This window comes from Podarcis pityusensis, assembly GCF_964106645.2.
Source record: "Podarcis pityusensis genome assembly, chromosome: 16".
NCBI lineage: Eukaryota > Metazoa > Chordata > Lepidosauria > Squamata > Lacertidae > Podarcis > Podarcis pityusensis.
Genome location: NC_138041.1, coordinates 25,973,804 through 26,000,083, shown reverse-complemented (window position 1 = coordinate 26,000,083; position 26,280 = coordinate 25,973,804). Strand labels below are relative to the sequence as shown.

At 47.4% G+C, this 26,280-nt stretch overlaps 1 protein-coding gene across 10 annotated transcripts in view; it reads right to left on the bottom strand.

The window, feature by feature from the left end:
* Window positions 1–248: 248 nt before the first annotated feature.
* The window catches only part of CABP1 (calcium binding protein 1), a 73,001-nt gene continuing 46,969 nt past the window's right edge, over window positions 249–26,280 (bottom strand). For 3 of the 10 annotated variants that reach the window (XM_080986411.1, XM_080986410.1, XM_080986412.1), the window contains exons 2-8: window positions 18,383–18,501; window positions 12,170–12,346; window positions 9,012–9,042; window positions 5,515–5,658; window positions 4,472–4,581; window positions 3,303–3,450; window positions 249–835 (exon numbers count right to left, since the gene is read on the bottom strand). In XM_080986411.1, coding sequence (XP_080842537.1) covers window positions 810–835; window positions 3,303–3,450; window positions 4,472–4,581; window positions 5,515–5,658; window positions 9,012–9,042; window positions 12,170–12,346; window positions 18,383–18,427 — 681 coding nt within the window. In that variant the 5' untranslated portion in view covers window positions 18,428–18,501 and the 3' untranslated portion in view covers window positions 249–809. Of the gene's footprint in view, window positions 836–3,302; window positions 3,451–4,471; window positions 4,582–5,514; window positions 5,659–9,011; window positions 9,043–12,165; window positions 12,347–17,206; window positions 17,585–18,382; window positions 18,855–26,280 lie in introns of those variants that run through there. The other 7 variants (XM_080986413.1, XM_080986415.1, XM_080986406.1 and 4 more) reach the window with 5 other exon arrangements.

Sequence of the window (26,280 nt, the reverse complement as noted above, 5' to 3'; positions counted from 1 at the left end):
AAACAGCACTCTTCCACCTGGGATTCCCAGGATTGGCATTTGGGGGCTTTTACTGCCTCTGACAATGGAGGTAGGACAGAGCCACCAAGGCTTTCCTCCTCCTCCTCCTCCTCCTCCTCCTTCTCCTCCTCCTCGCACCTGCTGTCTCAAGCAGTTGTCTAATGGTAGGGCCGGCTCCATCGCTGTCGCCATCCCCACTGCCTCAAGCCACCTCTCCTCCTCCCACAGAAGAGCCAGGCCTACCAAAGTCTTGCTCTTGTTATTTATGTTTTGCATTTCAAAGGTATATTTGCTCTCATTAACATAACCGCAGGGAAACACAAGAACATTCCGGGGAGGCTATAAATAACTCAACACAGATGATTAACAACACAAGGAGGCATGAGGCCAATACACAGTCAGTTCACCAAGGAAAAGAGTGCAATCCGTGGCAGGCACCAATCCCAGGTGGCTTTTTGCCATAAGCCACCAGTTTGAGAGAACCCCTTCCTTCTCTTTCACCTTTGCAGTGCTTGCCGGAAGAGTCAAGGCAGGGAAAGAGTTGTCACCTTCGCTTGCAAACGTGGCTGGTCCTGGAGCCCAGCGTCACCCAGGAACGCTTCCAGTTGCTGGAGATCGTCTTTTTTCACAGTGTGGAAGGGTGAAGGAGCATCAGGGCCACTTTGGGTCAGAGAGGCAGGTTGGCGTCTCGCACTGTCTCGAGCGCAGCCAGTGCGTCAGCCTTTGCATAGGAACATTGGGGCTGGGCGCTCCATTCAGGTCCTCGTCTTCCCTCAGCTGCTGATTCGTTTTCAGCCCAAGAACCATACTCAGCGGGACATCATCCTGACAAACTCTGCAGGCAAGAAGGAAAGAGTAAAAGGAAAAAAGATCCACATCATACGTTTAAAACACATTTATGTAGCACTTCAACAGTCCTAGCTTTCCTCAATAATACTGGGAACTGTAGTGCATCCCTCACTAGGATGACACAATATGTCACCCAAAACTGGTTTGAAGTCCATATTGTGATATCAGTTCCATAATTTTTGACCTGGCAATATATTGCAAATCATGATGTGCATGCATGCTATGCAAAAATCACAGTGTGGGGGAAATTCTGAAGCCAGCCAATGCTTCTCTCAATTCCTGCAGCCCCTGTTAACTCTGTTGGCTCAGTTCTCCCCTGCTTCCTGCAGCAGGCAGCGAATCACAAGAGCAGGCACCAGCAAAAATCACAAAGCAGGAAAAACCATGAAGCCTCTACATGTCTCCATCTTTATTTCAGACATCATGATATATTGATATATCACAATGTTAGGTAAAGATAAAGGGACCCTTGACCATTAGATCCAGTCGTGGCCAACTCTGGGGTTGTGGCACTCATCTCGCTTTATTGGCCGAGGGAGCCGGCGTACAGCTTCCGGGTCATGTGGCCAGCATAACTAAGCTGCTTCTGGCGAACCAGAGCAGTGCACAGAAGTGCCGTTTACCTTCCCGCTGGAGCGGTACCTATTTATCTAATTGCACTTTGATGTGCTTTCGAAATGCTAGGTTGGCAGGAGCTGGGACTGGGCAACGGGAGCTCACCCCGTCACAGGGATTCGAACTGCTGACCTTCTGATCGGCAAGTCCTAGGCTCTGTGGTTTAACTCACAGCACCATTAGCTGGTGATAAATCAGTGTTGAAAACCAGTTTTCGTCCAGCCCTATCCTTCACAGTGCTGCAATTTCCAGCACTCCTAACAAACTACAGTTCCCAGGATTCTCTGGGGGTGTCATTTGCTTTAAACTTATGGTACGGATGTGACAATAGAGAAGGAAGGTGCGTAGAAAGTGGCCTTATACTGAGTCAGGATACTGGTCGATTAGGGCAAGTAAGGCACTGCTTTGCTAGTCTCAGTCTGCCCAGACATTCTTCCAGCTGCCTGCCTTCTTGCAACTAAGCCAGGTGGTGGCCCTGTTTGTCAGCTTCCTCCTCCTCCTTAGTCTCAGTGTTGCCCCTTGTAGAACTCAGCAGGGGGACAAAACTAGAATTACTTAAATATCATAGGCTCTGGTGCCACCTACTGTTGGCCCTACCAGTCCCAATGGGCACCAACCACCACTGCCTACACCAGCCTCCACCAACCTGATGCCCTCCATATATTTCAGCCTACAGCTCCCATCAGCCCCAGTCAGCACAGTGTGTGCTCTTACCAACCCCAGTATCAAATGGCCATACTAGGGTCTAACAGAAGTTGCAGTTCAAGACATCTGGAGGCCATCAGGTTGGAGAAGGCAACTGTAAAGTACTAGATGATCTGAGGGCTGTGCAGGAATAGTGATAATGAATAATCAATCACCTGCTGCTTCAAGCACTGAATATTATTCAGGACATTTAATTTTTTTAAAAAAAAAATATCTTTCTTTGGTCTTCACCAGCTTCTAGATAGCAGCTTCTTAGAAATGTTGACATTATGAACTGACTCAGTTGAGATTGGTCACAGATGAATGAGAGCCAAAAAGCTAAAGGAGGTTCTATGGAAGAACGGTTTTCCTGACCAGGGAGTGGATTTGGCCCTTTCTGTAGGGGGTTGCATGCCCCCTTAAGGATCAGGTTTACACTGTATGTGTGTTTTATTGTTAGATCCAGGCTTCCTGTTGGAGGTCCAAATGTCCATGGCATGAAACACTTTTCACATGTTTAGGAGATCCTCAATGGGCAGAGGTAGCCTGGCCACAAATATCCAGGATGTGGCCCTCCAAGCCTCTCTTTCTGGCCCTCAGGACTATCCCTAAGGCCCTGCTCCACACCGTTATTGAGTGCTTTTGCCTGCCTCCAGTGTTTCCTGCAAGGACAATTCCTGACGGGACGTATTGTCGGGTGAGTGCCAGGAGCAGGTCAGTAATAACTCACAGTGAAGCTGACTCTTTATTCAAAGAAACAAATAGCTCAGGAGGCCAGACTTAACGAGCACAGCAACTCTTCCTGGTAGATCTTGCCCCAATGAGGCAGTTGTGAGGACTGAAGGCCCCTGCCTTCCCATAGATGCCTCAGGCTCCTCCTCCGCTGGGTCCTTCTCAAGCAATTTGAGACTCAGTCAACAGGTCTCTATCTGCTCCACCCTCTTCATGCCTCTTCTGATCCTGGGAAACCAGGGGGGAGGGCAGCTGGTTGCAGTAGGAGGGCACTCCCTTGAGGGTTACCCAGCTGGTGCCTGCTACTACTCCTCTGCATCCAGCTAGTCCATGACTCACATTGGGCATGCCCTTCATTGGAACCGGGAGCAGATCTGCTACTTGTCTAGTGAGAAACCCCTCACTCACTCACTCTCTCTCACCTTCAAAATCCACTCGTCCGTCTCCATTCAGGTCGACGTCCCTTATTATATCTTCTATGTCCCGGTGCCCCACTTGCTGCCCGAGCAGCTTCTTCATTGCTTCTCGTAGTTCATTGGTGCTGATCTCTCCATCACCATTTGTATCGAACTGCAAGGAAGCAACAGATGTCAGGGACTGTTAGAATGGAACTGGTCAGATTTCTCAGGACCCACCCCTCTCATCTCCACAGTTGCCAGTGTCCTTTCTCACCTCTTGAGCCACTCTGGCAAGAACATCACCTGATTGAAACCAGACTGGTATCTTTGCTTTTTGCTTTAAGTTATTTATATCCTGCCTTTTGTGAAAAACACTTTAAAGGTGCATTGCAAAGGTAGGGAGGAACCTGTCCACCCCCACCCTCCCCCAGCTCCCACCAAACTCTGCTAAATGTTCTGGATGGTGAGAAGTCTAGCAATATCTGGAGGAGGGCACAGAGGAAGATTAAAACTCACATTTTGATTTATATTAGACTGCCCACATGCAATTCCGCTTTATTAGTTGTTCCAAGATGCTTCCCCATTACTGCACTTTTGCCATCTGGGACGCACCCTTGCAGTATAGCACAACAAATGTGGGACAAATGCTCCTCAAACATTTGTGGTAAGGAAAGTTACAGGCTTTCAGCAGGAAGTTATAGGACATGCACTGACTGAAAGCAAAGCTATATGTGCAGCCTGAAAATTTTGCAAAAGTATTGAGAGTGGGATCACAAATAACTGCCCTGATGTCACCAAGAGCACAAATCATGAATGCACACAAAAAAAGGAGTGTCTGGAGCGGTCCTTGGAGAAATCCATGGCTCTCCATGGCCACGAGCCATGATGACTACGTATGTTGGAGGCAGTGTGCTTCTGAATACCAGTGGCTGGGAATTACAAGTGACTAGGAATTACAAGAGTTCCTGCTGTGCTCGGGTCCTGCTTCTGAATTTCCAGTCAGAGCATCTAGTTGGCCACTGTGATAAGGGAATGCTGGACTAGATGAGCCCCCTTTGGCCTCATCCCACCTCAGGGATTTACCTTTATTCCCTGCCTGTGAGCTTCCACAAGGCATCTGATTGGCTGTATACCACCTTAAACTGGTAGACAGTTTGCAACACACTGAAGGGGCTGCACAATCTGGCTCTCACCTCCCTGAAGGCATCGCGTAGCTCCTTGACCCCAATCATGTCTGCCGTCTCTGCCAGAAGCTTTGGTCCCATCAGCTCCACAAAGTCATCGAAATCTACGTGGCCGCCCTCTAGGAACACAGAGCAAGGAGGGAGTACAGTAAGATACTGACCACCATTTAAAGAAGAATACAGACAAATTGCAATGGGTTCAGAGGAAGGGCAACGAAGATGGTCAGCTGTATGGAAAACAAGTCCTGTCAGGGCAAGGAGAAAGAGCCAGTTATGTTCACCCTGGAGAGGACTCAGGGGGAACATGTTTTCAAATACTGCCAAGCATCCACAGGAAGGGGTCCCATTCCTGACTGTGAAAAAAGGGAATATTGCATCCACGGCCTGCACCCAACTGAGTCCTACTTAGAGTAGACCCGTTGAAATGGATGGATGTGACTTACTTGGCTATGCTGTGCTTCCACGGCCAGAGACAGTAATGCTTCTGAATACCAGTTGCTACAAATCATAGGACGGGAGAATGTTCTTATGCTCAGGACCTGTTTGTGGGTTTGATGTTTTAAATCAGGCATCCTCAAACCCAACCCACTGTAACTCCCATTATCCCTAGCTACCAGGACCAGTGGTCACGGATGATGGGAACTGTAGTCCCAAAACAGCTGGAGGACCGAGTTTCAGGGTGCCTGTTTTAAATTGTTAGAAGCTGCGAAGAGTGGCTAGTGCAACCTAGTCAGATGGGCAGCATATAAATAATAAATTGTTGTTGTTACTAGCAGAACTTAGTTTGATACAACCGCAGGTCAACTTTCTACAGATTTCTTTGACACCCCTAGTTCGAATAATCCAGTCTGGAAGTTTGCCAGAGCATGGAGTACAGCAGCCAAGCCTAAGCTTAGTCTAGAAGTGGCCTGGGGAGTTGTGCTTGTGCAGAAAGGCAGACCAAAGGGAGATGAGGAAGACATTGCCCGGAAGACTGGAAAAACCTAACCGGGAGTGAGAGTGGCACTGTGGAGGGAGGAGGGATGCCCCCTTGGCAGGTGACTGGCACTCACGGTTCATGTTGATCTGCTGGGAGAGCTCAATGAGTTCCATTTCCGTTGGCATGTAGCCCATGGTGCGCATGCAGTTGCCCAGGTCTCGACAGTTGATGTAGCCATCCCTGTCCTTATCAAACTCCTTGAAGGCTTCTCTCAGTTCTGTTGAGGTGAATCCAATCAGAGAACGCGGCTGTCAGTGGTGGCTACAAACATGGCCTGGAATGAACCCACTTTGGAAAAGAAGGGCCACAGGTCATCCGTGGCAGAGCAGCTGCTTGGCATGCAGAGAGGCCCAGGTTCAACCCCCAGTGGCATCTCTAGTTAGGGCTAGCAATTTCTCCTTGGTCTGAAACCCTGGAGTCAGTGTTGACAGTGTTCTCAATGTTTTCAATTAAGGGGTGATTAAATAGGATGCTGACTTATACTGAATCAGACCTTTGGGCCATCTAATTCAGTACAGTGGTACCTCAGGTTACAAACGCTTCAGGTTACGAACTCCGCTAACCCAGAAGTAGTTGCTCTGGGTTGCGAACTTTGCCCCAGGATGAGAACGGAAATCGTGCGCGGGTGGTGCGCTGGCAGCAGGAGGCCCCATTAGTGAAAGCAAGCCTCAGGTTAAGAATGGACCTCTGGAACGAATTAAGTTCGTAACCCGAGGTACCACTGTATCATCTACACTGATTGGCAGCAGCTCTCAAGGATTTCAAGAGTGGAATCTCCCCCAGCCTGACCTAGAAGTGCCAGCGATTTAACCTGTGACCTTCTGCACGCCAAGCAGATGCTCTACCACTGAGCTATTTCCCTTACCGCTGGGGGTTGACTGTGCCTCAAATTAATGACTAGGAGGGACAAACCCTATGGATTTTCTGCCACAGGCCCTGATCCTCATCATGTTGTCTAGGTCCTCCTGCTATTGAGGCTAAGCTGTGTGAGGTGTCCACAAAATGGACCACGCCGTATGATCTGACATGTTGCTGGTATGGAGACAGAAAGGAGTGTGTGAAAGGTCTGTGGCAACAGAATATTTTAGCACTGCCTTCCCCAGCTGGGTGCCTTCTAGGTGTTTTGTACTCCAGCTCTCATCAGCCCCAGCCCAGTGCTACCATGCGTCTGATCCACATGGAAGCAAAGGGGAAGCCAGCAGTTCCAAGCAGACAGGAAGGTGAGGCACCAAGATCAGCACCTTGGAGAGGGACATAGAGGTGAGTTTCAGGAACATGGTCAGTAATCCTACAGCTGAGGCACAACACACAAGTTGCTTCAGCAACTAGGAGATCTTTATAGCCTATGCTAGGTATTCATTGGCCAGAAGTCTTACTCCCTGAATGCTGCATCTGGCCAGTAAAGGGCTACTATTTTCCACTTCTAGGTCCTGGGGTTTCAAGCTGTGGGATAGCTTCTCAGGGCTCTTCTGATGCTAGAGGAGACTTTAGGCCAGGCTTCCTCAGACTTGGCCCTCCAGATGTTTTGAGACTACAATTCCCATCATCCTTGACCACTGGTCCTGCTAGCTAGGGATCATGGGAGTTGTAGGCCAAAAACATCTGGAGGGCCGAATTTGAGGAAGCCTGCTTTAGACCAATCCCTGGCCCCTCCTCTCTTCTTATGGTTCTTTGAACTGGAAGTAAACTGGACTGTCCTTGAAACAGAAAGAATGCCTTCAAATACCAAGACTATGCTTCTCATAGTACAGGAGTGGGGAACTTCAGGCCCAGGAGCTAAATATGGCCCTCTAAACCTTTCTATCCAGCTCCTGGGACTCTCTCCCTAAACCACACACCCTCACTAGCCACACCTCTCAATGACTCCAGTTCACAATCCCTGAGAGTGTTTTCACCTGGCTGGAATGCATTTCATGGCCTACTGTCCCAGCTAAGGAAGGCACACATCTGATAGCTGTCTCTTTATTGACAAGTGAAGCACTTACAGCAGCTCCCACAGTGCTCCAGATATACACATGCACCCATATTTTTAGCCTCTGGACAGCTGTCCACAGGTCTGGATCCTGCGAAGCAGTTGCAGAAATAGTAGGTCCACTCCCCTCCTTTGGCTTATATGCCCTCCTCTGATGGGTTGTGTGCCCACAAACTGAGATTTCTCCTACATGGAAGTCGTTGCTGCTCTTCCCTCTTCAAACCCCTCTTGGTTCTAGGTGGGGAGTCGACCGGCTGTTCCCTTGTCTGAATAGTTTCCTCTTCCTCTACCACATCCTGCTTGCCTTCCTCTGTCTCAGACTGCCCTGACTCTTCCTCCTCCCATGGGCCTGGCTCCTGCCTTGTGGGTGGCACCTGACCCCATTAATTGCTGGTCCCCTCTTCTGAGTTGCACTCCCAGCCCCTGGCCTTTGCCACACACTCTTCAGACCCCTGCCAGTCTCTGACAATGCGCCCTGGAACTCTTGCTAGTCTGGATGGAGGAGAGAGGTGCTTTGTTTGTTCCTCATAAGGAAATGTGAACTTTAGTCTGATGAAGGCTCCCCACCTATGGTGCAGTAGGATACATGGCTACCCTAGTTTAAATAAAAGCATGCACCTCCAGATGGATAGTGAGACAATGCAACTTCTTACACTTCCTCAGTTTCAAGGAGGCTAGGACTATCAGTGGCTACTAGGCAGGATAGCTGTGCTCTGCCTCCACAGTCAGAGGCAGTAATGATTCCAAATACAGTTGTACCTTGGAAGTCGAACGGAATCCGTTCCGGAAGTCTGTTCGACGTCCAGAACGTGAGGAAACCAAAGCACGGCTTCTGATTGGCTGCAGGAAGCTCCTGCAGCCAATCGGAAGCCATGGAAACCCCATCGGACATTTGGCTTCCCAAAGAACATTCGAAAACCAGAACACTCATTTCTGGGTTTCAATCATTTGGCAGCCAATTTGTTTGGCAGCCAAGGCGTTTGGGATCCAAGGTTACGAGTGTTTCTAGGAATCACAGGAGAGGAGAGGGCTCTCGTGCTCAGGTCCTGCTTGCATGTTTCCCACAGGCATCTGGCTGGCCACTGTGAGAACAGGATGCCGGACTAGATGGGCCATTGACCTGATATAACAGGCTCTTCTTATGTTCTTAAATAATATGTGAATTATCATTCAGGTCGGTACAAAACCAGGAAGTGAGGGTGGCTGGCATCTCGTTGGAAACCCCAGAAGGCCAGCAGTGCTGTTTCAGCAAAAGCAGCATATGAGCATCAGAGCTGCCCTGCAGCTGAATCAGGCTAAAGCTGTGATTCCTGCACTGCAGGGGGTTGGACTAAATGACCCTTTTGATCCCCCTTCCAACTCTGAAGTTCTGTGATTCTGAAGGTGCATGTAGTCCAGCCTCTCACAGGGACTACTAGATGCCACTTGCAGCTGCCCTGCTCCCACGCTTGTAACCTTGTAGCTGGCATTCAGCTGGCCTGCTGCCTCTCATCTGGAGGTATCATATAGCCAGCATGCCTCGCTGTCACAGTCTTAATCCACTATGAATTTATCTACTCCATTTTTATAGGTATAAAGAAGACAATCAAGAACCTTACCATCTATTTCTTCTGGCCGTAGCTCTCTGTCCTGCAAGGGAACAACATCAGGGATTAAAGCCAGCTCCTTTAGACAAAATCAGGGTTAAGGCAGGAGCCTCTGAGCATATGTAGAGGCCAATGTCATCCATTGGTCCATCAAAGCCAGAGTATTGTCTCCTGCAGACTTCACCAACTTGGTGCCCTCCAGATGCTTTGGACTTCTCCTGGCTACAGCCATATTTTCTCCTCCAGCACAGCCATGCTTGCAGGGGCTGATGGGAATGGTAGTCCAAAATAACTGGAAGGCATCAGGTTGGCCAAGTTGGTCTACTCTGACCAGCAGCAAATATTCAAGATCCCAGGCAGGGACATAGGGTTCTTTTCTGGCCCTGGTTCCAGAGAGAGCATGTTGAGTGGAGATGTTGCCAGGAATTGACCCTGGGACCTTCTGCATGCAAAGCAAGTGCTCTGCCAGTGGCCTACTGTCTCTCTCCCAAGGCAAAAAGGCACATGGAAGAATTAAAACCCCATGACATTATCCTTCCCAGCAAGTGAACCTGAGAAAGAGCAGCCTTTCTGAAGCCTATCCCACTAGCCAGGTCCTTCCACATCTCAGATTTACACCAGCTCATTAGAGATGCTCACGCCAGAGAGCCAAGATTGCCTTGTTTCCAGGAACAGAAAGTAGAAGGCAGAATTAGGCTGATAGCCATGATGAGCTCTGCCTGGAAGAGCTGGGAGCTGCTGGTACCTCCCTCCCAGCAGCCGGCTAAACTGGTGGGAACATCTCATGCCAGCTGAGCCCCTCCCATGTTGCCCTGAGATCTCCAAAAAAAACCTGGCTAGTAGGAAAAAACTGGGGCTCTGGAAGCTGTAGGCACCATCTCAGGAAACCTAGGCAGCTGCCTTCTACTGAGGGGAAGACAGACGTAGTTCACTGTTATCTACCCTGACTGGCAGTAATGGCTCTCCAGGGTTTCAGACTCAGAGGTCTCCCCCAGGCCTACCTGGAGATGCTGCTGGGGATAGGACCTGGGACCATCTGCATGCAAAACAGATGCTCTACCACTAAGCTATGGCCCCATCCATTCCTCAGATGCCTAGGGCAGAAAGGCAGCTCCTGAGAGAGACTGGAGCATCTGCAGACAAAGGTAACATGAGACAATGATTCAGCCCAGGCAGGAAGTACTTGCAAATGCCGAACATTTTGTTTTCAAGGGTAGATGGGATGGGTGGAGAAAGCTGCAGCAAGAGAAAAGAAAGCCCAAGCTGGAAATGCACTGCTGGCTGCCCAGGAAGAAGGGGCAACATCTCCAGATCTCCAGGCAATTGAGGGCAGAGGAAGGTGGGCAGACCACTCCCAGTTCTCAGCCTCTACCTCCTTGCCCCCATCAAGCTGCTCTAGGCCCACAGCAGGTTCCCACAAAATGGAGTCCTCCATTTCCTGGGTCTCAGGCCCACAAAGCTAGTTCCCCACCGACTCCTGTGCTTGTGAAAGAACAGCAGGTGCTCAGAGTCTCCTTCCAGTGGGGCAAACCCACTGGGTTGCAGAGGGGTGGGCCAGAGATAGGGCTGGGGAAATCCCTCCGTTTCGGTTTCTCTCAGTTGCTCATCTGTCCATCCCAAAGTTCAGTTCTCTGCATTTCCACATCAGTTTCTGATTGTTATTTAAGAAAACAAAAGCCCTAATGAAAATTCATCAGCAATTTAATGTAAATTTCTCCTAATCAACTCATTATTGTATGCAGTTTTGCCTAACGTAGCACATTTTTGCAATTCAGTATTCCCCTTACATAATGCATTTTTTAATGTTACAATATGTGCATTTTTCTGGACTCGCATAAGCATTTTTCACGTGTTGCTTAGCTGGAGAACTGCATTGCAAAATTGAGAGATGTGGATTTTTCAAAGGACAGCCGTGTTTTGGTTTGTATGTTGTTTGGGAATGTGCAAATTAGGTAGGATTCACTCTTCAGGGAGAAATTAATCACATTCCTGCCCGCTCCCTAGCCAAAGCAAAGATTCCTCTCTCCTTGTTGGAGGAGGATCTCTTGAGCTGAAAATCTCCCTCACCAAGCCAGCAATTTCAAAGTGTGCCATTATCCAATTTCTCCTGCTGCTTTTATTTAGACTGATCGGAAGGGGTGGCGGCAGTAAACCTTAGTGGCAGTTTGCCTAGTTCTCTCTAAGGATTCCCCTCCCCATGACATAGGAAGGGCCAAAGTAAGGGTTATTCTCATTGACAAACCTGGAGTAATAGATGTCCAACTTTACCCCATAAAACAGGGTTGGGGACCCTTTTTCAGCCTGAGGGCCACATTCCCTACTGGGAAAGCTTCAGAAGGCCACATGCCAGTAGTGGACAGGGCCAGAGACAACAGTGGGTGGAGCAACACTTGTAAATGTTACCTTTGTACAGTCAGCCAGTTTCTACACTCACAGCCCTCCTATGTACCCTCCTTCCAGGGAAGCAAGAGCCGTGAGCAGAGATCAGTGACACATTCCAGCCAGCCAAAAACACTTTGGAGATGGGCAATGAGGGGTGTTGCCTGGGGAGAGTTCTGAGAGACAGCTAGAGATGCTGGGGGGGGGGGGGGCGGCACATTTGACCTGGGCCTGAGGTTCCTCACCACTGCTGTAAGGTGTCTCAGGAATCATAAGTCTGTAGAGTTGGAAGGGATCCCCAGGGTCATCTAGTCCAACCCCCTGCAACGCAGGTATCTCAGCTAAAGCACCCATGACAGATTGACCGATGTAATGACTCAAAGTTGGCCCTGTTGATGTGGCAAAGTGAAGTGACAGGTTTTGGATGCTACTTAGCCGGCCCTACCATTAGGACTGGCCCTACCACGAGCCAGAATGAGGCAGTTGCCTCGAGCAGCTGATTTTGGGTGTCGTGAAAGGGCTGCACGTTTGCTTTATTAGCATTGTGTTTTATTGAACCACGGGTATGAGAGGAGAAGCGATTGTTGACCGTAGTGCAGACCATTTCTCCCCCCATTCCCCACACCCCAACCATTCTGGGCTGGGAAGGAGGTGATGGGGATCTCTTGAGACCCAGATGGCGACATGCTTTTTTTTGGCTTTCAATCCACAGGAGGGCGAGGGCACATGATTCCACACACCCTCTGGGCTCTGCAGTGTTTGCCTTGCCCGTCCGGGTGCAACTTACGTACTGGCTGCCTGTTCTCTGCGAATCCCTTCCTGAGGAAGATACACGCCGGCCCCAGGATGTTGTGCATCACAGCGCAGTTCTGGGCCAGCACCATGAGTGGGCCTTGGTACTCCCCGGCTGTTGACCCCTCCTCGCTCGTCTGGACAGCTGTATAGCATGTCTTGTCCTCATGGTGGATCTTCTCCGCCAAACCAGCAGCAAGCAAATGATACAATAGAGGAAGTTACCTCCCGGTTCCTCCCAGGTCTGCTCCAATGCTTTCAGTGAGCAGAGAGGCCAGCCTAGCCCTCGGCTAACCTTTGGCCCATCAAGGTGTTTTGGACCACAACTCCCATCAGCCCCAGCCAGCATGGCCAGGCCGGGGCTGATGGGAGTTGTGATCCAAAACGCCTTGGAGGGCACATGGTTGGCAAAGGCTAGTCCAGACTTAAGGGGAAGACAGACGTAACCATCTGAACAGAGGCTCTTTTCCTGCCACAGGAACCTGGCGTCACCATTTGCAGCGCAAGCAGAAACTGTGGACTGACTCTTTGAGCTACCCTTGTGCTTTTAAGGAATATCGCAACGTTTTAAGTATCACATTCCCCCCCCCCTTTCACCACACCACCTCCATCCACCCCTAAATAACACTCTAAAACTATTGAAAACTGTAAAGCTGTTGAAAATGTACCACAGGGATTTGTGCAAGGGGAAATATGCTGGCGACATTCGGATACTAGGCAGTAGGTGCTCAGCACCTACCCCTGTCTCCTCCCCTGCAAGGACTTGCTAAGAAGCTGCAGAACCTTTCTCCCCTCCCCGGAGAGGTATACGTGTGTACAGGACAGCAAAGATGTGTATAAACCATTTCCACCTTGCTTAGTAAGTTACGTCTGTCTCCCCCACCCCCTACCCCTCATCTTTCAATACATACCACTTCACACATACACACCCCTTCTGTTTGTTACAGCTCTGAGCAGCCAGGGACTAGAATTCACTTCCAGCGGCCAACAAAGGTCGTCGCCCCCCCCCCCCACTTTGGAAATGACATCAAAAGCCCTCTGTGCACTGCAGACGTCCTTCCAGCAACTAGAAAGAGGGCAGAGAAGAAGAAAGGGTTTCTCTGATCTCCTCTGCTGCCTGGACCAAAACAATTGGAGGTGAAATCATGCCTAGCCTACAAGGCACAGGCGTAGCTCTTTGTGAGTTCAAGAGAAGGCTGATGACAGAAGTGTCTCTTGGGGCTCCTGCTGAACATGAATTGGGCGGCCCGTACATCCTGGCAAGACACTTGGAGCAGCTGCATATTAGTAACCACAGCGCTTCCCATGTGTACCAATATAAGTTTGCTTACAATACACAGGGCAGCCTGGTATTCCCAAGGTGACACCGCTGGAATGTCGGAATTGCATACAGAACTGAGTTCCCTGAGAATGTCAGTGGGCATTTTTAAAAAAGGGAAAGATTTCCAAAGTTGCTAGTCTCTATGAAGCCTGAGAAAGAGCAGGATGCTGGAGAGACCTCAGGCCCAAATTGGGCATTGCAGGGGCAGGTGCCACCCACCTGCGTCTCTCCAATCTGTGTCTACCCTCGGTGACACCTAGGAAAAGATATTGTGTGGAACACCAGCATCGCAGCTGGATTTCCCTGCTCCATTTCAACAGCTGTCTGTATGCAGGAGACGTAAGGACAGACTTAAGTTGTCTGTTCAGAAGAGCCAATGAATAAACTGGTGTTCTAGTGGGGCCATAATCCCACCTTTATCTCCATGCATTCAATATACACTATTTGGTCATTTGATCAGGAGTTAGGTCTGGCCATATGGGAACAAGCACAAAATGGGCAATGGCCACAGAAGTAAGTGTCCTGCGACTCAGGTTTTTTAAAAAGTAAGTTTCTAGTCCTTAAAGTTACCTACATGTTATTTGTACATTTCAGGTTGTTCTATCCTTGTTTTTATTGTTCATTTTTTTAAAAGATGCTTTGCGTTTCATTTTTTGAAAATAGTGAAATAAATTAATTAATTAATAATAATAATAATAATAATAATAATAATAATGTAAAGGAAGATAGCAGAAGTTGAAATTCCTGTTGCCTGTTGAAATTCCAGAAGTGACTATCTGTGCATTTATGTGATCAGGATTTCAAAGAGCAGGGCTTCAATGCCGAGCGTATTTCTTTTTAGAAAAATAGCAAGTATTACAGGATCAGTGGCAAAGGGCACAGTGGGCCTTTGGTCATTCACTCAAACCTAATGCAGGCCTGTTTGGCTCCCTCGCTATCAGAAATCCCACTCAGCCTCCGCCACCCTCCTCTGTTCCACATTACGTGGGGTGCTGTCTTGTTTTGCTTTCACAAGAGGCACCTCCCAGCAGCATTCTGGGACCCCAGAGTGGAATCTGGTCTTGAGAGTTCCTGGCCCCACTGGAGAACCAACGGCTGCCTTATATAGCAATGCATCGGCCTGGGTTCTGGCAGAAACGTTTCATCCTGACATTCTCATGCAGCTATAAAAAGCTAGCCGTCTTCCCTTCACAGGGACCTTTGGATCGTACGCAGTAAACATTAACAACCCCATCGTTGTTTTCATGGGAGACAGAGAAAGGGAGCTTGTTTCTTCATGGTGCTGCTGGCAGCTTTGGGCAATCGCCTTCCAAAAATTAAAAAAGGCAGTGCTGCAAAGCATTGCACCCTCCTTTTGGCAGGGCTGAGAACATGGACACAGATGCTCACAGATTTGCATGCACGGCTGTGTTTAGAGGCCACGTGTGTTTGTTGCACGACACACATATCCAGCTTGATGGGAGCTGGCATTTTTCTTATTTTAACAAAAACACACAGCCCTGAGTCAATCTGCCAAGGTATGATGCTATTGGCATCACGGCGCAAGAATAGCATCAAGGCCAGAATCCACAACAACAACACATATGTGACAGAAAGCAAAGTACACGGCTCGGTACAGAAGTGTCCTCATGAAGACCACACAGCAGAAGGGATGTCCCTCTGTTTGCTACATGGGACAGAGAACAAAGTTTTCCAGAGAGGGAAGCATGGATGGCATTGTGCTCCATGCGAAACAGACAGGTGTGTGTGTTTGTATGTTTATATGTTGTCTCTGGTGAAACCCAAAACAAGCTCTCGAAACAATGCAAAAATTATTTCATCATAGGCATTGGTGGGATAACTTGAGTGTCAGTTGACCCTACCATTAGGCAGAGGGCCGGCTCTACCATTAGGTAGGTGAGTGTACACACACAAAGAGAGAGCACTTCCTCCTTTCATTGGCTTGAAACTTCTGGAAAGAGAATTTCATCGGCCCTGACCTTAGAATCCTAAGTCAGAGATTCGGAAAACTATTAGTAAGATGTATCTGGCCAGTAGGATGTCAGCAGTTTACATCTGACCTGCCCCACAAACAATTAATGGGTTAAATACATTTGGAAAGTACCAGGGGTGCCTCTTGGAGATACTAAAGGAAGCACAAGACAGCACACGGCATGTCAAAACAAAGGCTCTGTTCATTGGTACATGGGATAGTTTGCTTCTTCTTTTTGTTATCTAGGAAGACATGCCTGCCCTGAACAAAAACACTTCAACTATTAGTAAAAATTGGCTCCATCAACCAGTCAGTCAACTAAAACTTTACTTTGATTAATCTATCAATTAAGCCTTGTGAGTCTGTTCAATATCCATTTGCTAGGCGTCTCAGCAAGCAAATTTAGGAAGCATTTTGTCCAGAAGTTTATTTTGAAGTTCGCAGTGGTGGAGAATCGGCTCCATTGCCAGCTCAACAGCCACCCATGTTACCGCTACACTGCTACTGCTGCTTCTGTGTCCACAAACTATTCTGAGCACTTCAACATAAAGCAGTCCACTGGCTGAATGCCAACACTCACACAAACCACCTGGGAGAGGGAGGGATCTGAAACACAGACATTTACATACCAGGAGCACATATGTGGGGGAAGCTTAAACACATGCCAGGACAGATATGTGTTCATAGAGGAGAAGGCCACCCCACAGATAGGTGTGGGGCATAGATGTGAGCATCTGTCCATATGTGTGGCTACGTCACTGTACATAACTGGATCAATGTGCGCACAGATACATGCAAAGGAGCACAGACGTTCATCCCAGGCACGATCTGCACAATCCCACAAACTTACACCCTTTTGAACCGCACAAATATCTGCATCTGCTTACAGGGTGGGCTCACTTCACTTATTCCTTCTGTTTCAATAATCCCTTGCTCCACTTGTCATTAAGAACACAGGAAGCTGCTTTATACAGAGATCAGTATTGTCCTCACTGGGTGGCAGCAATGGCTCTCTAGGGTTTTTAGGCAGGGAACCTTTCCTGGCCCTACCTAGAGATGCTGCCAGGAATTGAACCTGGGACTTTCTGCATGCAAAGTGGGTGCTCTGCCATACAGCTACGGCCCTTCCCTGTATCACCAGCATCATCCAATTACTAACAGATGGCTACTGTTCCTGTACTGCCACTGATGCCACAACAAGTTGGAAGTGCCTGGTGGTGTTATTGGGCAAATGTGTGCCCACCTTCCAGGTTGAACTCCATTCACAGTTCAGTCGTGGGGTGTGTGTGTTACTTATTTCCACAAATATACCTTTTTGCCAGAGCATAGAAATGGAAGGGGAAGCGGGGAATCAGTAAATGCTATGTGGGTGCTCTGCTGTATTGCTAGTTTTATTTATAAAGCCTATCTGTTGCATTCTCTGCCAAAAGTTACTTGAAGTGATTACAGCAGAAAATCACAGGAAGATTCAATAAGAATGTATGGGGGGGAAGAACCTTGAGCACAACTGATCACGCAGCTAAAATCCAAACACTTCGCTATAGATGAAAACACCCACTGAAACCCTCAGCCGAGTTATAAACACAGAACTTAACAGCAGCATCAACAGCCAGTTAAGATTAACTACTTAAAAATGTGTTCTTAAAAAAGCATCGGCAGTGTGCTGAAATTAATGTTATGGCTTTCCCACAACAAATAATTCCAAAGGGTACAAGCTATCCCAGCAAAGGCCCAGCAACTTACCCTCATGGGTGGGGGAGTCAGGACAAGGCCTCAGAGAAAAGGGGGTGTGAAGCAGCACATAGGAAAACGTGCACCCTAAACGATGCAAAATCCAGTCCATTTCATGCTTTAAAGGTCATTGTTGTTTACCATGGAAGTGATTCTTCCAGGGTAAATGGGGACTGGCACATAACTGCCGGAAGGGCTGACCTACATTAATGCAGAAGGTGGGGCTGAAGAAACAGCGGCTGGACCCACCCCCCAACAGAAAACTGGGGAAGGGCAGAGGGGGATTTGGGAAGGAGGTCACATCTTCCCCTGTCCCAGAGTGCAGTAACTGCTAGCAATACCCTAAAATCTTTGTTTCAACAGGGATGACAGATCACAGACCCTCATGGAAGCACGGGGGACAACCTAGCCAGGATATGCGCTTGTGGCTTAAACAGCCTGATTGCGATAACACAAAATGCACCGCAAACTAGACACCATTTAGTTGTGTCCCTAATGAAGAATATGCGCTAATGGATTTGCACTCTGCACATCTATGCACAAAGCAACAAGTGCACCTACACCCATAGAAAGATGCTTCAGTTGGTAGCTTTGTACAAAACATGTGTGCTAGTATGTTTAGGTACAGAAACGTGAACACACTTGTAATCAACCAACAAGGGGCACAACCAGTGCTTTTTTCTAAAAAAATGTTTAGGGATACTCTCATTTTCCTACTAATATTGAAATACTGTCCCTCAATGAGGCCAAACTTAGATTCACAAAACGTTTAGGGGTATGTGTCCCCCCAGAAAAAAGGCACTGGGCACAACAATCCCGAGAGGATCTCCTGCACAATTCTCAAGGCAATTAATGGCACCTATACCAAGAGGAGCATCTCCTGCTCATTTATATGCAGCTTGTGCTGGAGTGCTTCCTAGTGCCTCATGCCCCATGTTTTGCAAACATGTGCCCACAACTGCACATACCTCTGTGCCGACACACAACTGCACATGGACGGGATCATGCTTTCATGCACACAAACACCCACAAGTGACTGTTCTCAGCCTCTGTGCTGCCCAACCGATGACCAACTTTAGGCGGGGAGTTTGGGAGACACATCTCCACCTGCTTCCCACAAACCCTCCCTACCTGTTTAAGCGACACCAAGTGGTCACCCTGTCCCAAAGATGCTGGGGGGAAACGTACCTTTTTTGAGAGGTTTCTCAGTGGAGACTTCACACAGTTGCCCATAATATGCTGAAGCTGCCTTTCCGGGAGACAGGCTTAGAAAGGGAAGCGGGCAATTGGTTCCATGAAAGGCAGTCCTTAGGAGCAAAGGGAGAGAGGCGGCAGCAGTCAAATCTAGAGCTCCACTGGGCACAAGTGGCAGGGCGCCTCTCTTCTGAGAGCTCTCTTCTTCTTCCCTTCCTTCACTCATTCATCTCCTTCCTTCCTTCCCTCCCTCTCTTTCTTTCTGCTTGTTAACTTTATGCTCACTTCTTTGAAGAGATGAAGCAGGAAGGGAAGGGAAAGGAGGGGAGCAGCAGCAGAGAGGGAAGGAGGGAGGAACGGAAAGAAAGAGGAAGAGAAGGAGGGAGTGGGTGGATGGATATAATCTACATCAGATTAAAGTTCTGATCCCTCCCACCACTCAGGATAGGAGGAGGAGGAATCTGGTTTGACTCATTGGAGGGAGGATGAAGAGCAAAGAAGCCCCCGCAAGAAGTCAGTTTCTACCTTTGCCCTCAGTGCTCAGAGACTGCCACAGTGCTCCGTTCTATCCCCTCAAACACTGAGCATTTCGATGCCCAGAGAAGACAGCTGGGAGGAGCGCAATCCACTTAGAGGCGCTAAGAAGGGCCTGAGCAAATTGAGTGCAAGACAACAGATGAACAGAACACATCCACCACCAGTGCAGGGCTTCTTGAGAGGTTTGGCAAAACTCCTTGAGCAGGGCCTGCATCACACAGATACGGACAGGTGTGGAATGACCCTACCCCTCCAACATTTGGGGGATTCATTCCCCACCCTCTCTCTCTCTCTCTCTCTCTCACACACACACACACACACTGTAAGGGGGGGACAAAACCAATTTTTCACACTAGGCTTTGAACAGTTTCACCAGCAGGTTAATCAACTTAAATTTTTGGTTGATTAATTGGTAGTGGCTGAGGGTGATGTAAGCTAAGGATTTGCATTTGGGGGCTCTTTGGGTTTTGGTGAAAGGGAATAGAATATGCCAGTATGAAGGATGCCCTTCCCCTCTAGTAATACACGGCAGCTTTTGCTTATACAACATCATCATTTATCTCACAAATCCTCTAGTAGTTGAAAACAGAGCCTATATGGGTGTTTAAATGTGCAAATTGATGTGAATTTAATCAGTTCATGAATCTGCTGAAAAGCAGAGGATTACTCAACAAAATTAGACTTTCTATCTTTGGGGATTCTTTCTATATCACAGAAACCTACAAAGCTGCCTTATACCAAGTAAGAACACTGGGGTCCATTTTCTCTACACTGACTGGCAGCAGCTATCCAGGGTTTCAGACAGGTGTCTTTCCCAGTCCTATCTGGAGACACCAGGGGCTGAACCAGGGACCTTCTTTATGCAGAACAGATGCTCTACCACTGAGCTATGGCTCTTCCCCTTGCTTTCCCCCAGCTCTATACTTGAAATTGAGAGCCATCTGTAATTGACCCTAGAACCCAAAGCCTTGCATACACCATGAAGCCAGAACTAAGTGGCTGAAGTATTTATATATGGGGCTGCCAAAAAAGTTTGGGTCCAAGTTCCTAGAGCCTGAGAACATTGTATAAGAACACGAGAAGAGCCTGCCAGATCAGGCAAGTGGCTCATCTAATTCAGCTTCCTTTTCTCACAGTGGCAAACTAGACACCTCAATGGGAAGCCTATAAGCTCACCAGCACCCTCCCCTCCTGTGGCTTCCAGCAACCAGCATTCGGAGGCATTTAGTGGCTCTCACAGTAGAGGTAGAACAATAGCCCCCATGGCTAGTAGCTATCAAGATGAATTTGTCTAACCCTCTTTTAAAGCCATCCAGGTTTGTGGCCATCACTGCCTCCTCTTTAAGCAAATTCCACAACTGAACTATGCACTGTGTCAAGAAGTCCTTCCTCTTGCCTCTCCTACATCTCCCAACATTTGTAACTGGAGCTGCAGGCCACGTGCTCTACGACGGAGCCACATATACCCACAACATTTGCCGGCCTGAGATGCCATTTCCTTTCCTACTTCACGTAAGTGGTTTCCTATCTTATCACAGCACCGACGAGAAAATGGGCCTGGGAGAAGAGAGAAGGGCAAAAGAGAAAGAGGGAGAGATAGCAGATCCTCAGACCTCTGGGGCACATGAGTCCCTGAAGGCAGATCTGGAATGGTTGGTGCCACCATGGCATCGCTGGCGCGAGTGCTTCCTCTGAACTGGTGCCCATAAGTATGAGAGAAATGGATGGTGGCTGACGGAAGCAGATGCTCAGATCCTGACTTGTAGAAATGTGTGCACAGAACATGAGGAGCAGGAGCAGCAAGGCCTCTAGCCGTATGAGTCATTTTAAGCAGTAGCTGAGAATCTGAACTAATTACAAAGGGGTTTGCTCCGGGTCTCAGTTTGGCTACCTTCTCAGGTCTGGAGATCATGCAGCAGAAGAAACCTCTGTGTGTATCTTGTAACAGGCTTGAAGAAGCCAAATTCAGCTGCCACCATCACCACCACACATTCTCTTCCGTAATAGTGTGCCTTTGATTGTTTTATTTCAGTTTTTCTACCCTATTTTCCCAAAGAGACTCATGGCAGCTAACAGACACTCATAATAATAAACCAAGCAAAACAAACATAACCCCTTAAAAATGTTTTTAAGCTCCACCTAGGCTTTAATTCATTCATATTATACATAATAAAAACATAGATGTTTTAAAGCAAAATCAGAAGCTTTACAGAAGATAGCAATTGCTCCCTTTTAATTTATTTACAGAAATCAGAAGCTTTACAGAAGAAAGCAATTGCTTCCTTTTCATTTCTTTGCCAAAAAAGAGAGAGAAAATATGAGAACAAGATATGCACTGAGATGTCAACACATTGCAGCTCCAAGGCTCCTATTTAAGTTAACATTATCCAACCTGTTTAACAAATTGCAGCAGCACGAAAATAACACTGAACTGAACCAGAAAAAAATGACACAATTAACTGAAAGTTTCTCAATGGCAATGGGGCCTGACAGACCTCACCTGGGAAAGAATCCCATAGGGTAGGAGCTGCAGCAGAAAAAGCTCTGCCCATAGTTGACACCACCCTTGCCTGCTGAGGGATTTGGAGCCGGGCCTCAGATGTCAATCAGAGGGTGCAAGGAAAAGGCAGCTCCCAAGGCACCCAGATCTCTAGCATTCTGCAAATTATGTAGAACTGGAGTGATAAAATCAAATTTCCAAGCCAAGAGGCCAGTTGCACCTGTAGTGGCCGGCAGACACTGTTCAGCTTCCTGAGTCACCCATAAACATAGGAAACTGCCTTCCACCAATCATTGTCAGTCTACCTCAGGACTGTCTGATCTGACTGACTTCCTGGAGTTCATGCAGGCAGGTATTTCCCAGCCCTGCTAACTGGAGAAACTGGGAATAAAACCTGGGACCTTCTGCATGCATAACATGTGCTCTGCCAATAAGCCACACAGCCACCAGTAATTTCTGGTAAATTCAGTGCATCTTGGTAAGGTTGTGAATAAGCAATCAGACAGGGAGGCAGTGCAGTCCAGGAGGACAAGAAGGCTTGGCAACTCTGCTTGGGAGATCTATTAAGGACCAGTGCCTCTGAGGATGCCAAAAGGGGCAACTGATGACTCTCTGCTAGTTTATTCTGGGACTTCAGCGCGTCAGCCTGTGGCGGCCAGTGCCCCGGTAGAGCAGAAGGCATGGAGCAACAGTAGATGGAGCCAGAGCCAATGGCAGACAGAGGCAGAGTCAATGACTGGTGGAACCAGCTAAAGCCACATTCACACCATATATTTAAAGCACTATGATACCACTTTAGACAGGCATGGCTTCCCCCAAATAATTATGGGAGCTGTAATTCAGGGTGCTGAGGGTTCTATGGAGACAATGACAACAAAGATTATCGTATCGTATCATATCATATCGTATGAGCACATTTGCTACTATGGAATCCATATTCCATGGCTCACTAGAGGAAATTGCTGTCCTCCTTCGGGTTTTAATGCTCCTGTTGTTTTGTGTTTCCTTGCTCTGCTGATTTATTGCGACCCAGCGGCTGCTACTTGGGCTGGGTCACTCCGTTCTTTCCAATCTTGTCTGAGCTCTGCCTGGAGAATGTGACTCATTGGCCACCATTCCTTGCCTTCCGAGGCTGTCTGATCGTTCCACCCCCCTTATCAAAGAATCTGAACATCTGCACTCCCTACGTCATGCCTCTGACAAAGTGGGTTCTGGTCCACAAAAAGCTGATGCCGTAATAAACTTGCTAGTCTTTAAAACAAGCCTTTTGGGGAAGGGTCCCAGCTCAGTGGAAGAGCATCTTCTTTGCATGCAAAAGGTCTCAGGCTCCATCCCTCTGTCCTCTGCATCTCCAAGTAGGGCTGTGAAAGGGTGCTTGCTTGAAACCCTGGAGAGCCGATGCCAGTCAGTATAGAACAGGGCTGAAGAACCTTTTTCAGCCCAAGGGCCACATTCACTCCTAGGCAACCTCCCGGGGGGGGGGGGGGCGGCACATGCCAGTGGGGGGTGGGATCAGAGGCAAAAGTGGGTGGAGCAACTGATGCAAATTTTACCTTTGTACAGTAAGCTAGTTCTCTCTCTCTCTCTCTCTCTCTCACACACACACACACACACAGAGCACCTCCCTTTCCTCCATCCAGGCAGACAAAAAAACCCCATTTATATGCTTTTGCACATGTTCTAGTGGTTTTATACTGTATTTTTATTCTATGTTCATACTTTTTGTGTTGTGCTTTTTAAATATTAAGTGGTTTGTAAATGTTTTTAAATAAATAAATGAGTAGAATTCAAGGAAACATTCCATCACTTAGTAGGCTGGAAAGCCCTGTGCTGCAGCTGACCTCAAGAGGAAGGCTCATTGATCAGTGGTACGGCGTCTGCTTTGGATGCAGAAGGTCCCAGGTTCAATCCCCAGGTAGGGCTGGGAATGCCCCCTGCCAATCACTGTAGACAATCCTGAGCTAGATGGACTAAAGGTCCGACTCAGTATAAGGCAGATTCCTATAGCACAGCACCTGCTTTACATGAAGGCCTCAGTGCTCATCGGCTCTAGGGCGGGCTAGGAGACACCCAGCCTGAAATCCTTGATCGCTGATGCTAGTCGTTGTAGGCAATTTGAACTGGATGGAATAAGCTTTTGATATTGTGTAAGGTTTACATTCCTATGACCCACTTCCTTGGGGAGCTTTTTTGTGCCATGTGTAGGAGACCTTATCTGTTTCTGCAGAAATAAGAAGAGCCTTCTGGATCTAGCCAATGATCCATCTAGTTCAAGTATCCTGTTCTCTCACTGGCCAAGCAGATAAGCCAAAGGGAACTCTGCAAGCAGGACCTGGACACAAGGGTCCCCTCCTCTCCTGTGGTTTCCAGAGACTGATATTCAGAAACATTACTGCCTCCAGCTAGAAGCCACTGATAGCCTTGTCCACCATGAATTTGTCTAATCCTCTTTTAAGGCCACCTAAGTTGGTGGCCATCACTACCTCCTGTGTGAGCGAGTTCCATAGTTCAACTGTGGGCTGACCTCTGCACCATAGCAGGTGTGGAAATACCTCCCAAGTCTGAGAAAGGCAGAATAGCTCCCTCCTCAGGTCAGGGGAACCAAGGGGGAAGCACTGAGGATCATCCTCTGAATGCAGCAGCCTTGTTTCATTGCCGCCTGAATCTTCCACAAAGGGGCCAAATCTGAGAGTCATGACAGAGTTTTTCTTCTTCTCAGTGTTATGGCAATGGCATAGCAAAGATCCCCCACACTGCTGCTGCTGGGAAGTGCAATCTGACCCCAAAGGCAGATTGAAGCACATTTGATTCTTTGCAGAACACTGGAGCACTTTCTGCAAGGGTCTGGCGTCAGCAGCCAATAGCATTTCCAGTCCATCTGGAGCAGCTGTTGATGTTATGACCAACAGGCTGGCTTCACATCACGCTGTGCATTGTGTGTTTTTTAAAAGGCTTCAAAGAGATTTTGGGGAGACATAAAGCAGTCTGCTCAAACCACACTGGAATTCCTCATTTGCAAAGGAATTAATTATTTACACACACACGAACACACACACATCCCCTTTTTCCAGAGACATCAAGCGCTCTCTGCATCTGGCATTTTTATGAAGTTCTGTGAGCCTGATGAGGGATGTTGGAAATGTCGTGAGCAAAGTCATCTTCATAGGCATGGCTTTTACCATTTAACCATCTTTACCAATTATTGAGGCCACATCCTCGTTTAGATAGCAATTAAAACTTTTCTATTCTGCCAGATCTGTGCAGGCAATTATGAATACAAAGGTCAGTTCGTAAGTTTATTGTTCTAGAGACAAAGGCCATGACAAACTTGTATTAAGCAATAGTATTAATAAAATAATTCAGAACATACAGGCAAAATATAAAAAAAGACTTTGCTAAGATTCTGAGCATTAAAACACAGTTTTCCTTGTGCATCTCTGACAGCTCCAATTCTAATACTATTTTTCCTTTTTAAAATGCAATTTGCCAACATCCGTGGTGTAAGAGAGAGAAGTTACCAGAGACACCAACAAGCTCAAATCCAGCTTGATGTCAAATTAAATCTCTGAATCACCACATCAATATATATATATTTTTTATCTAACTCCATTTGCCTTGGTTGTTTTGCCTGCATTTTTGTTTTGGTTTTTTTGCAGCCAATGCATAGAGGGCCACTCTTGTGTGTTACAAAGCTATTATTGCCACTCAAAAGAAATTGAACCATTTCTGCTGGGCTGTGCCTGCTTGCTTGTGTGCGCAAAGGTTTCAGAAAGCAATCTCTGGGGTCTCTATTTAAGGCTAACAGATAATGAGTGAAGTCTTCCACCTGTGGTTGACCACAAATACAAAGGCTGCCTGCTTATGGGACCTTGCTGTAGCAGCCTTCCAAGAATGCAGTGGTCATCACTTGGCAACGCAGTGCAATAAATGCAGTTCTTAAGGAAACTGGTCAGAGTTTAGTCATATAACAAGCTCTAAAATGCTCTCTTCTCAAAAGTGGATACCAAGGGGGAAATCTGGTGTTTCCAGTTTAGTTGTAGGTCCCTCCTGTCCAGAAAAGCCAATTCCTTAATTGACACTTATTCAATGTCAAAGCAGAGTTCATTTCTAAAACACCTTGACAAGCTGGTTATCACCCAAGTCCATACAGCACAGGAAAACTCTCAATAGGATAGTAGCAGTTTTTAAAATATACTTTAAAGGAGCACTGTCCGTTCTTGCCTTAATTGTTGGCCATGAGGATTATGTGTGAAAAAGAGCTTCTGATATTCCTGATGGTAGAGTATTTTTAGATAGATAGATAGATAGATAGATAGATAGATAGATAGATAGATATAGATATAATATATTCTGCACAGTTTCCAAAACCCAGACTGCAAAACCTTAGAGCATTTGAATATGCACTATCCTACCAAATATCTTTAGGGCAGGTTCAATCAGCTTCCCTCCTTTATTGCAAAAGAACTTCATCAATGCCCCATGGTTTTCTGTGCTTTAACTTTCACTGCTTCCATATGACAGTTCCAAGAAAGGCTTTCACTAAAGTGTACACCCAGGTATCTAAATGAGTAAGTTTGTTCAATAGCTCACTGATCTAAAAAATCATTTATACCTAGGACTGTCTTTGCCAAAAATCATAATCTTGGTCTTAAGAGTAATTTATAGATAGGCTTTCCTGTTTACAGCATGTGCTAAACACCCCTCAAGAGATTTTTGAGGCCCAATCAAGAAAGAGAGAGGAGCACTAATTCATCTGCATACATCAATAAGGAGATCTTTCTGTTCCTAATTACTGGAGAGGTGGAGCTTGCATTGGCTAAATATTTCCCCAAATCATTGCTATAAAAGTTAAAAA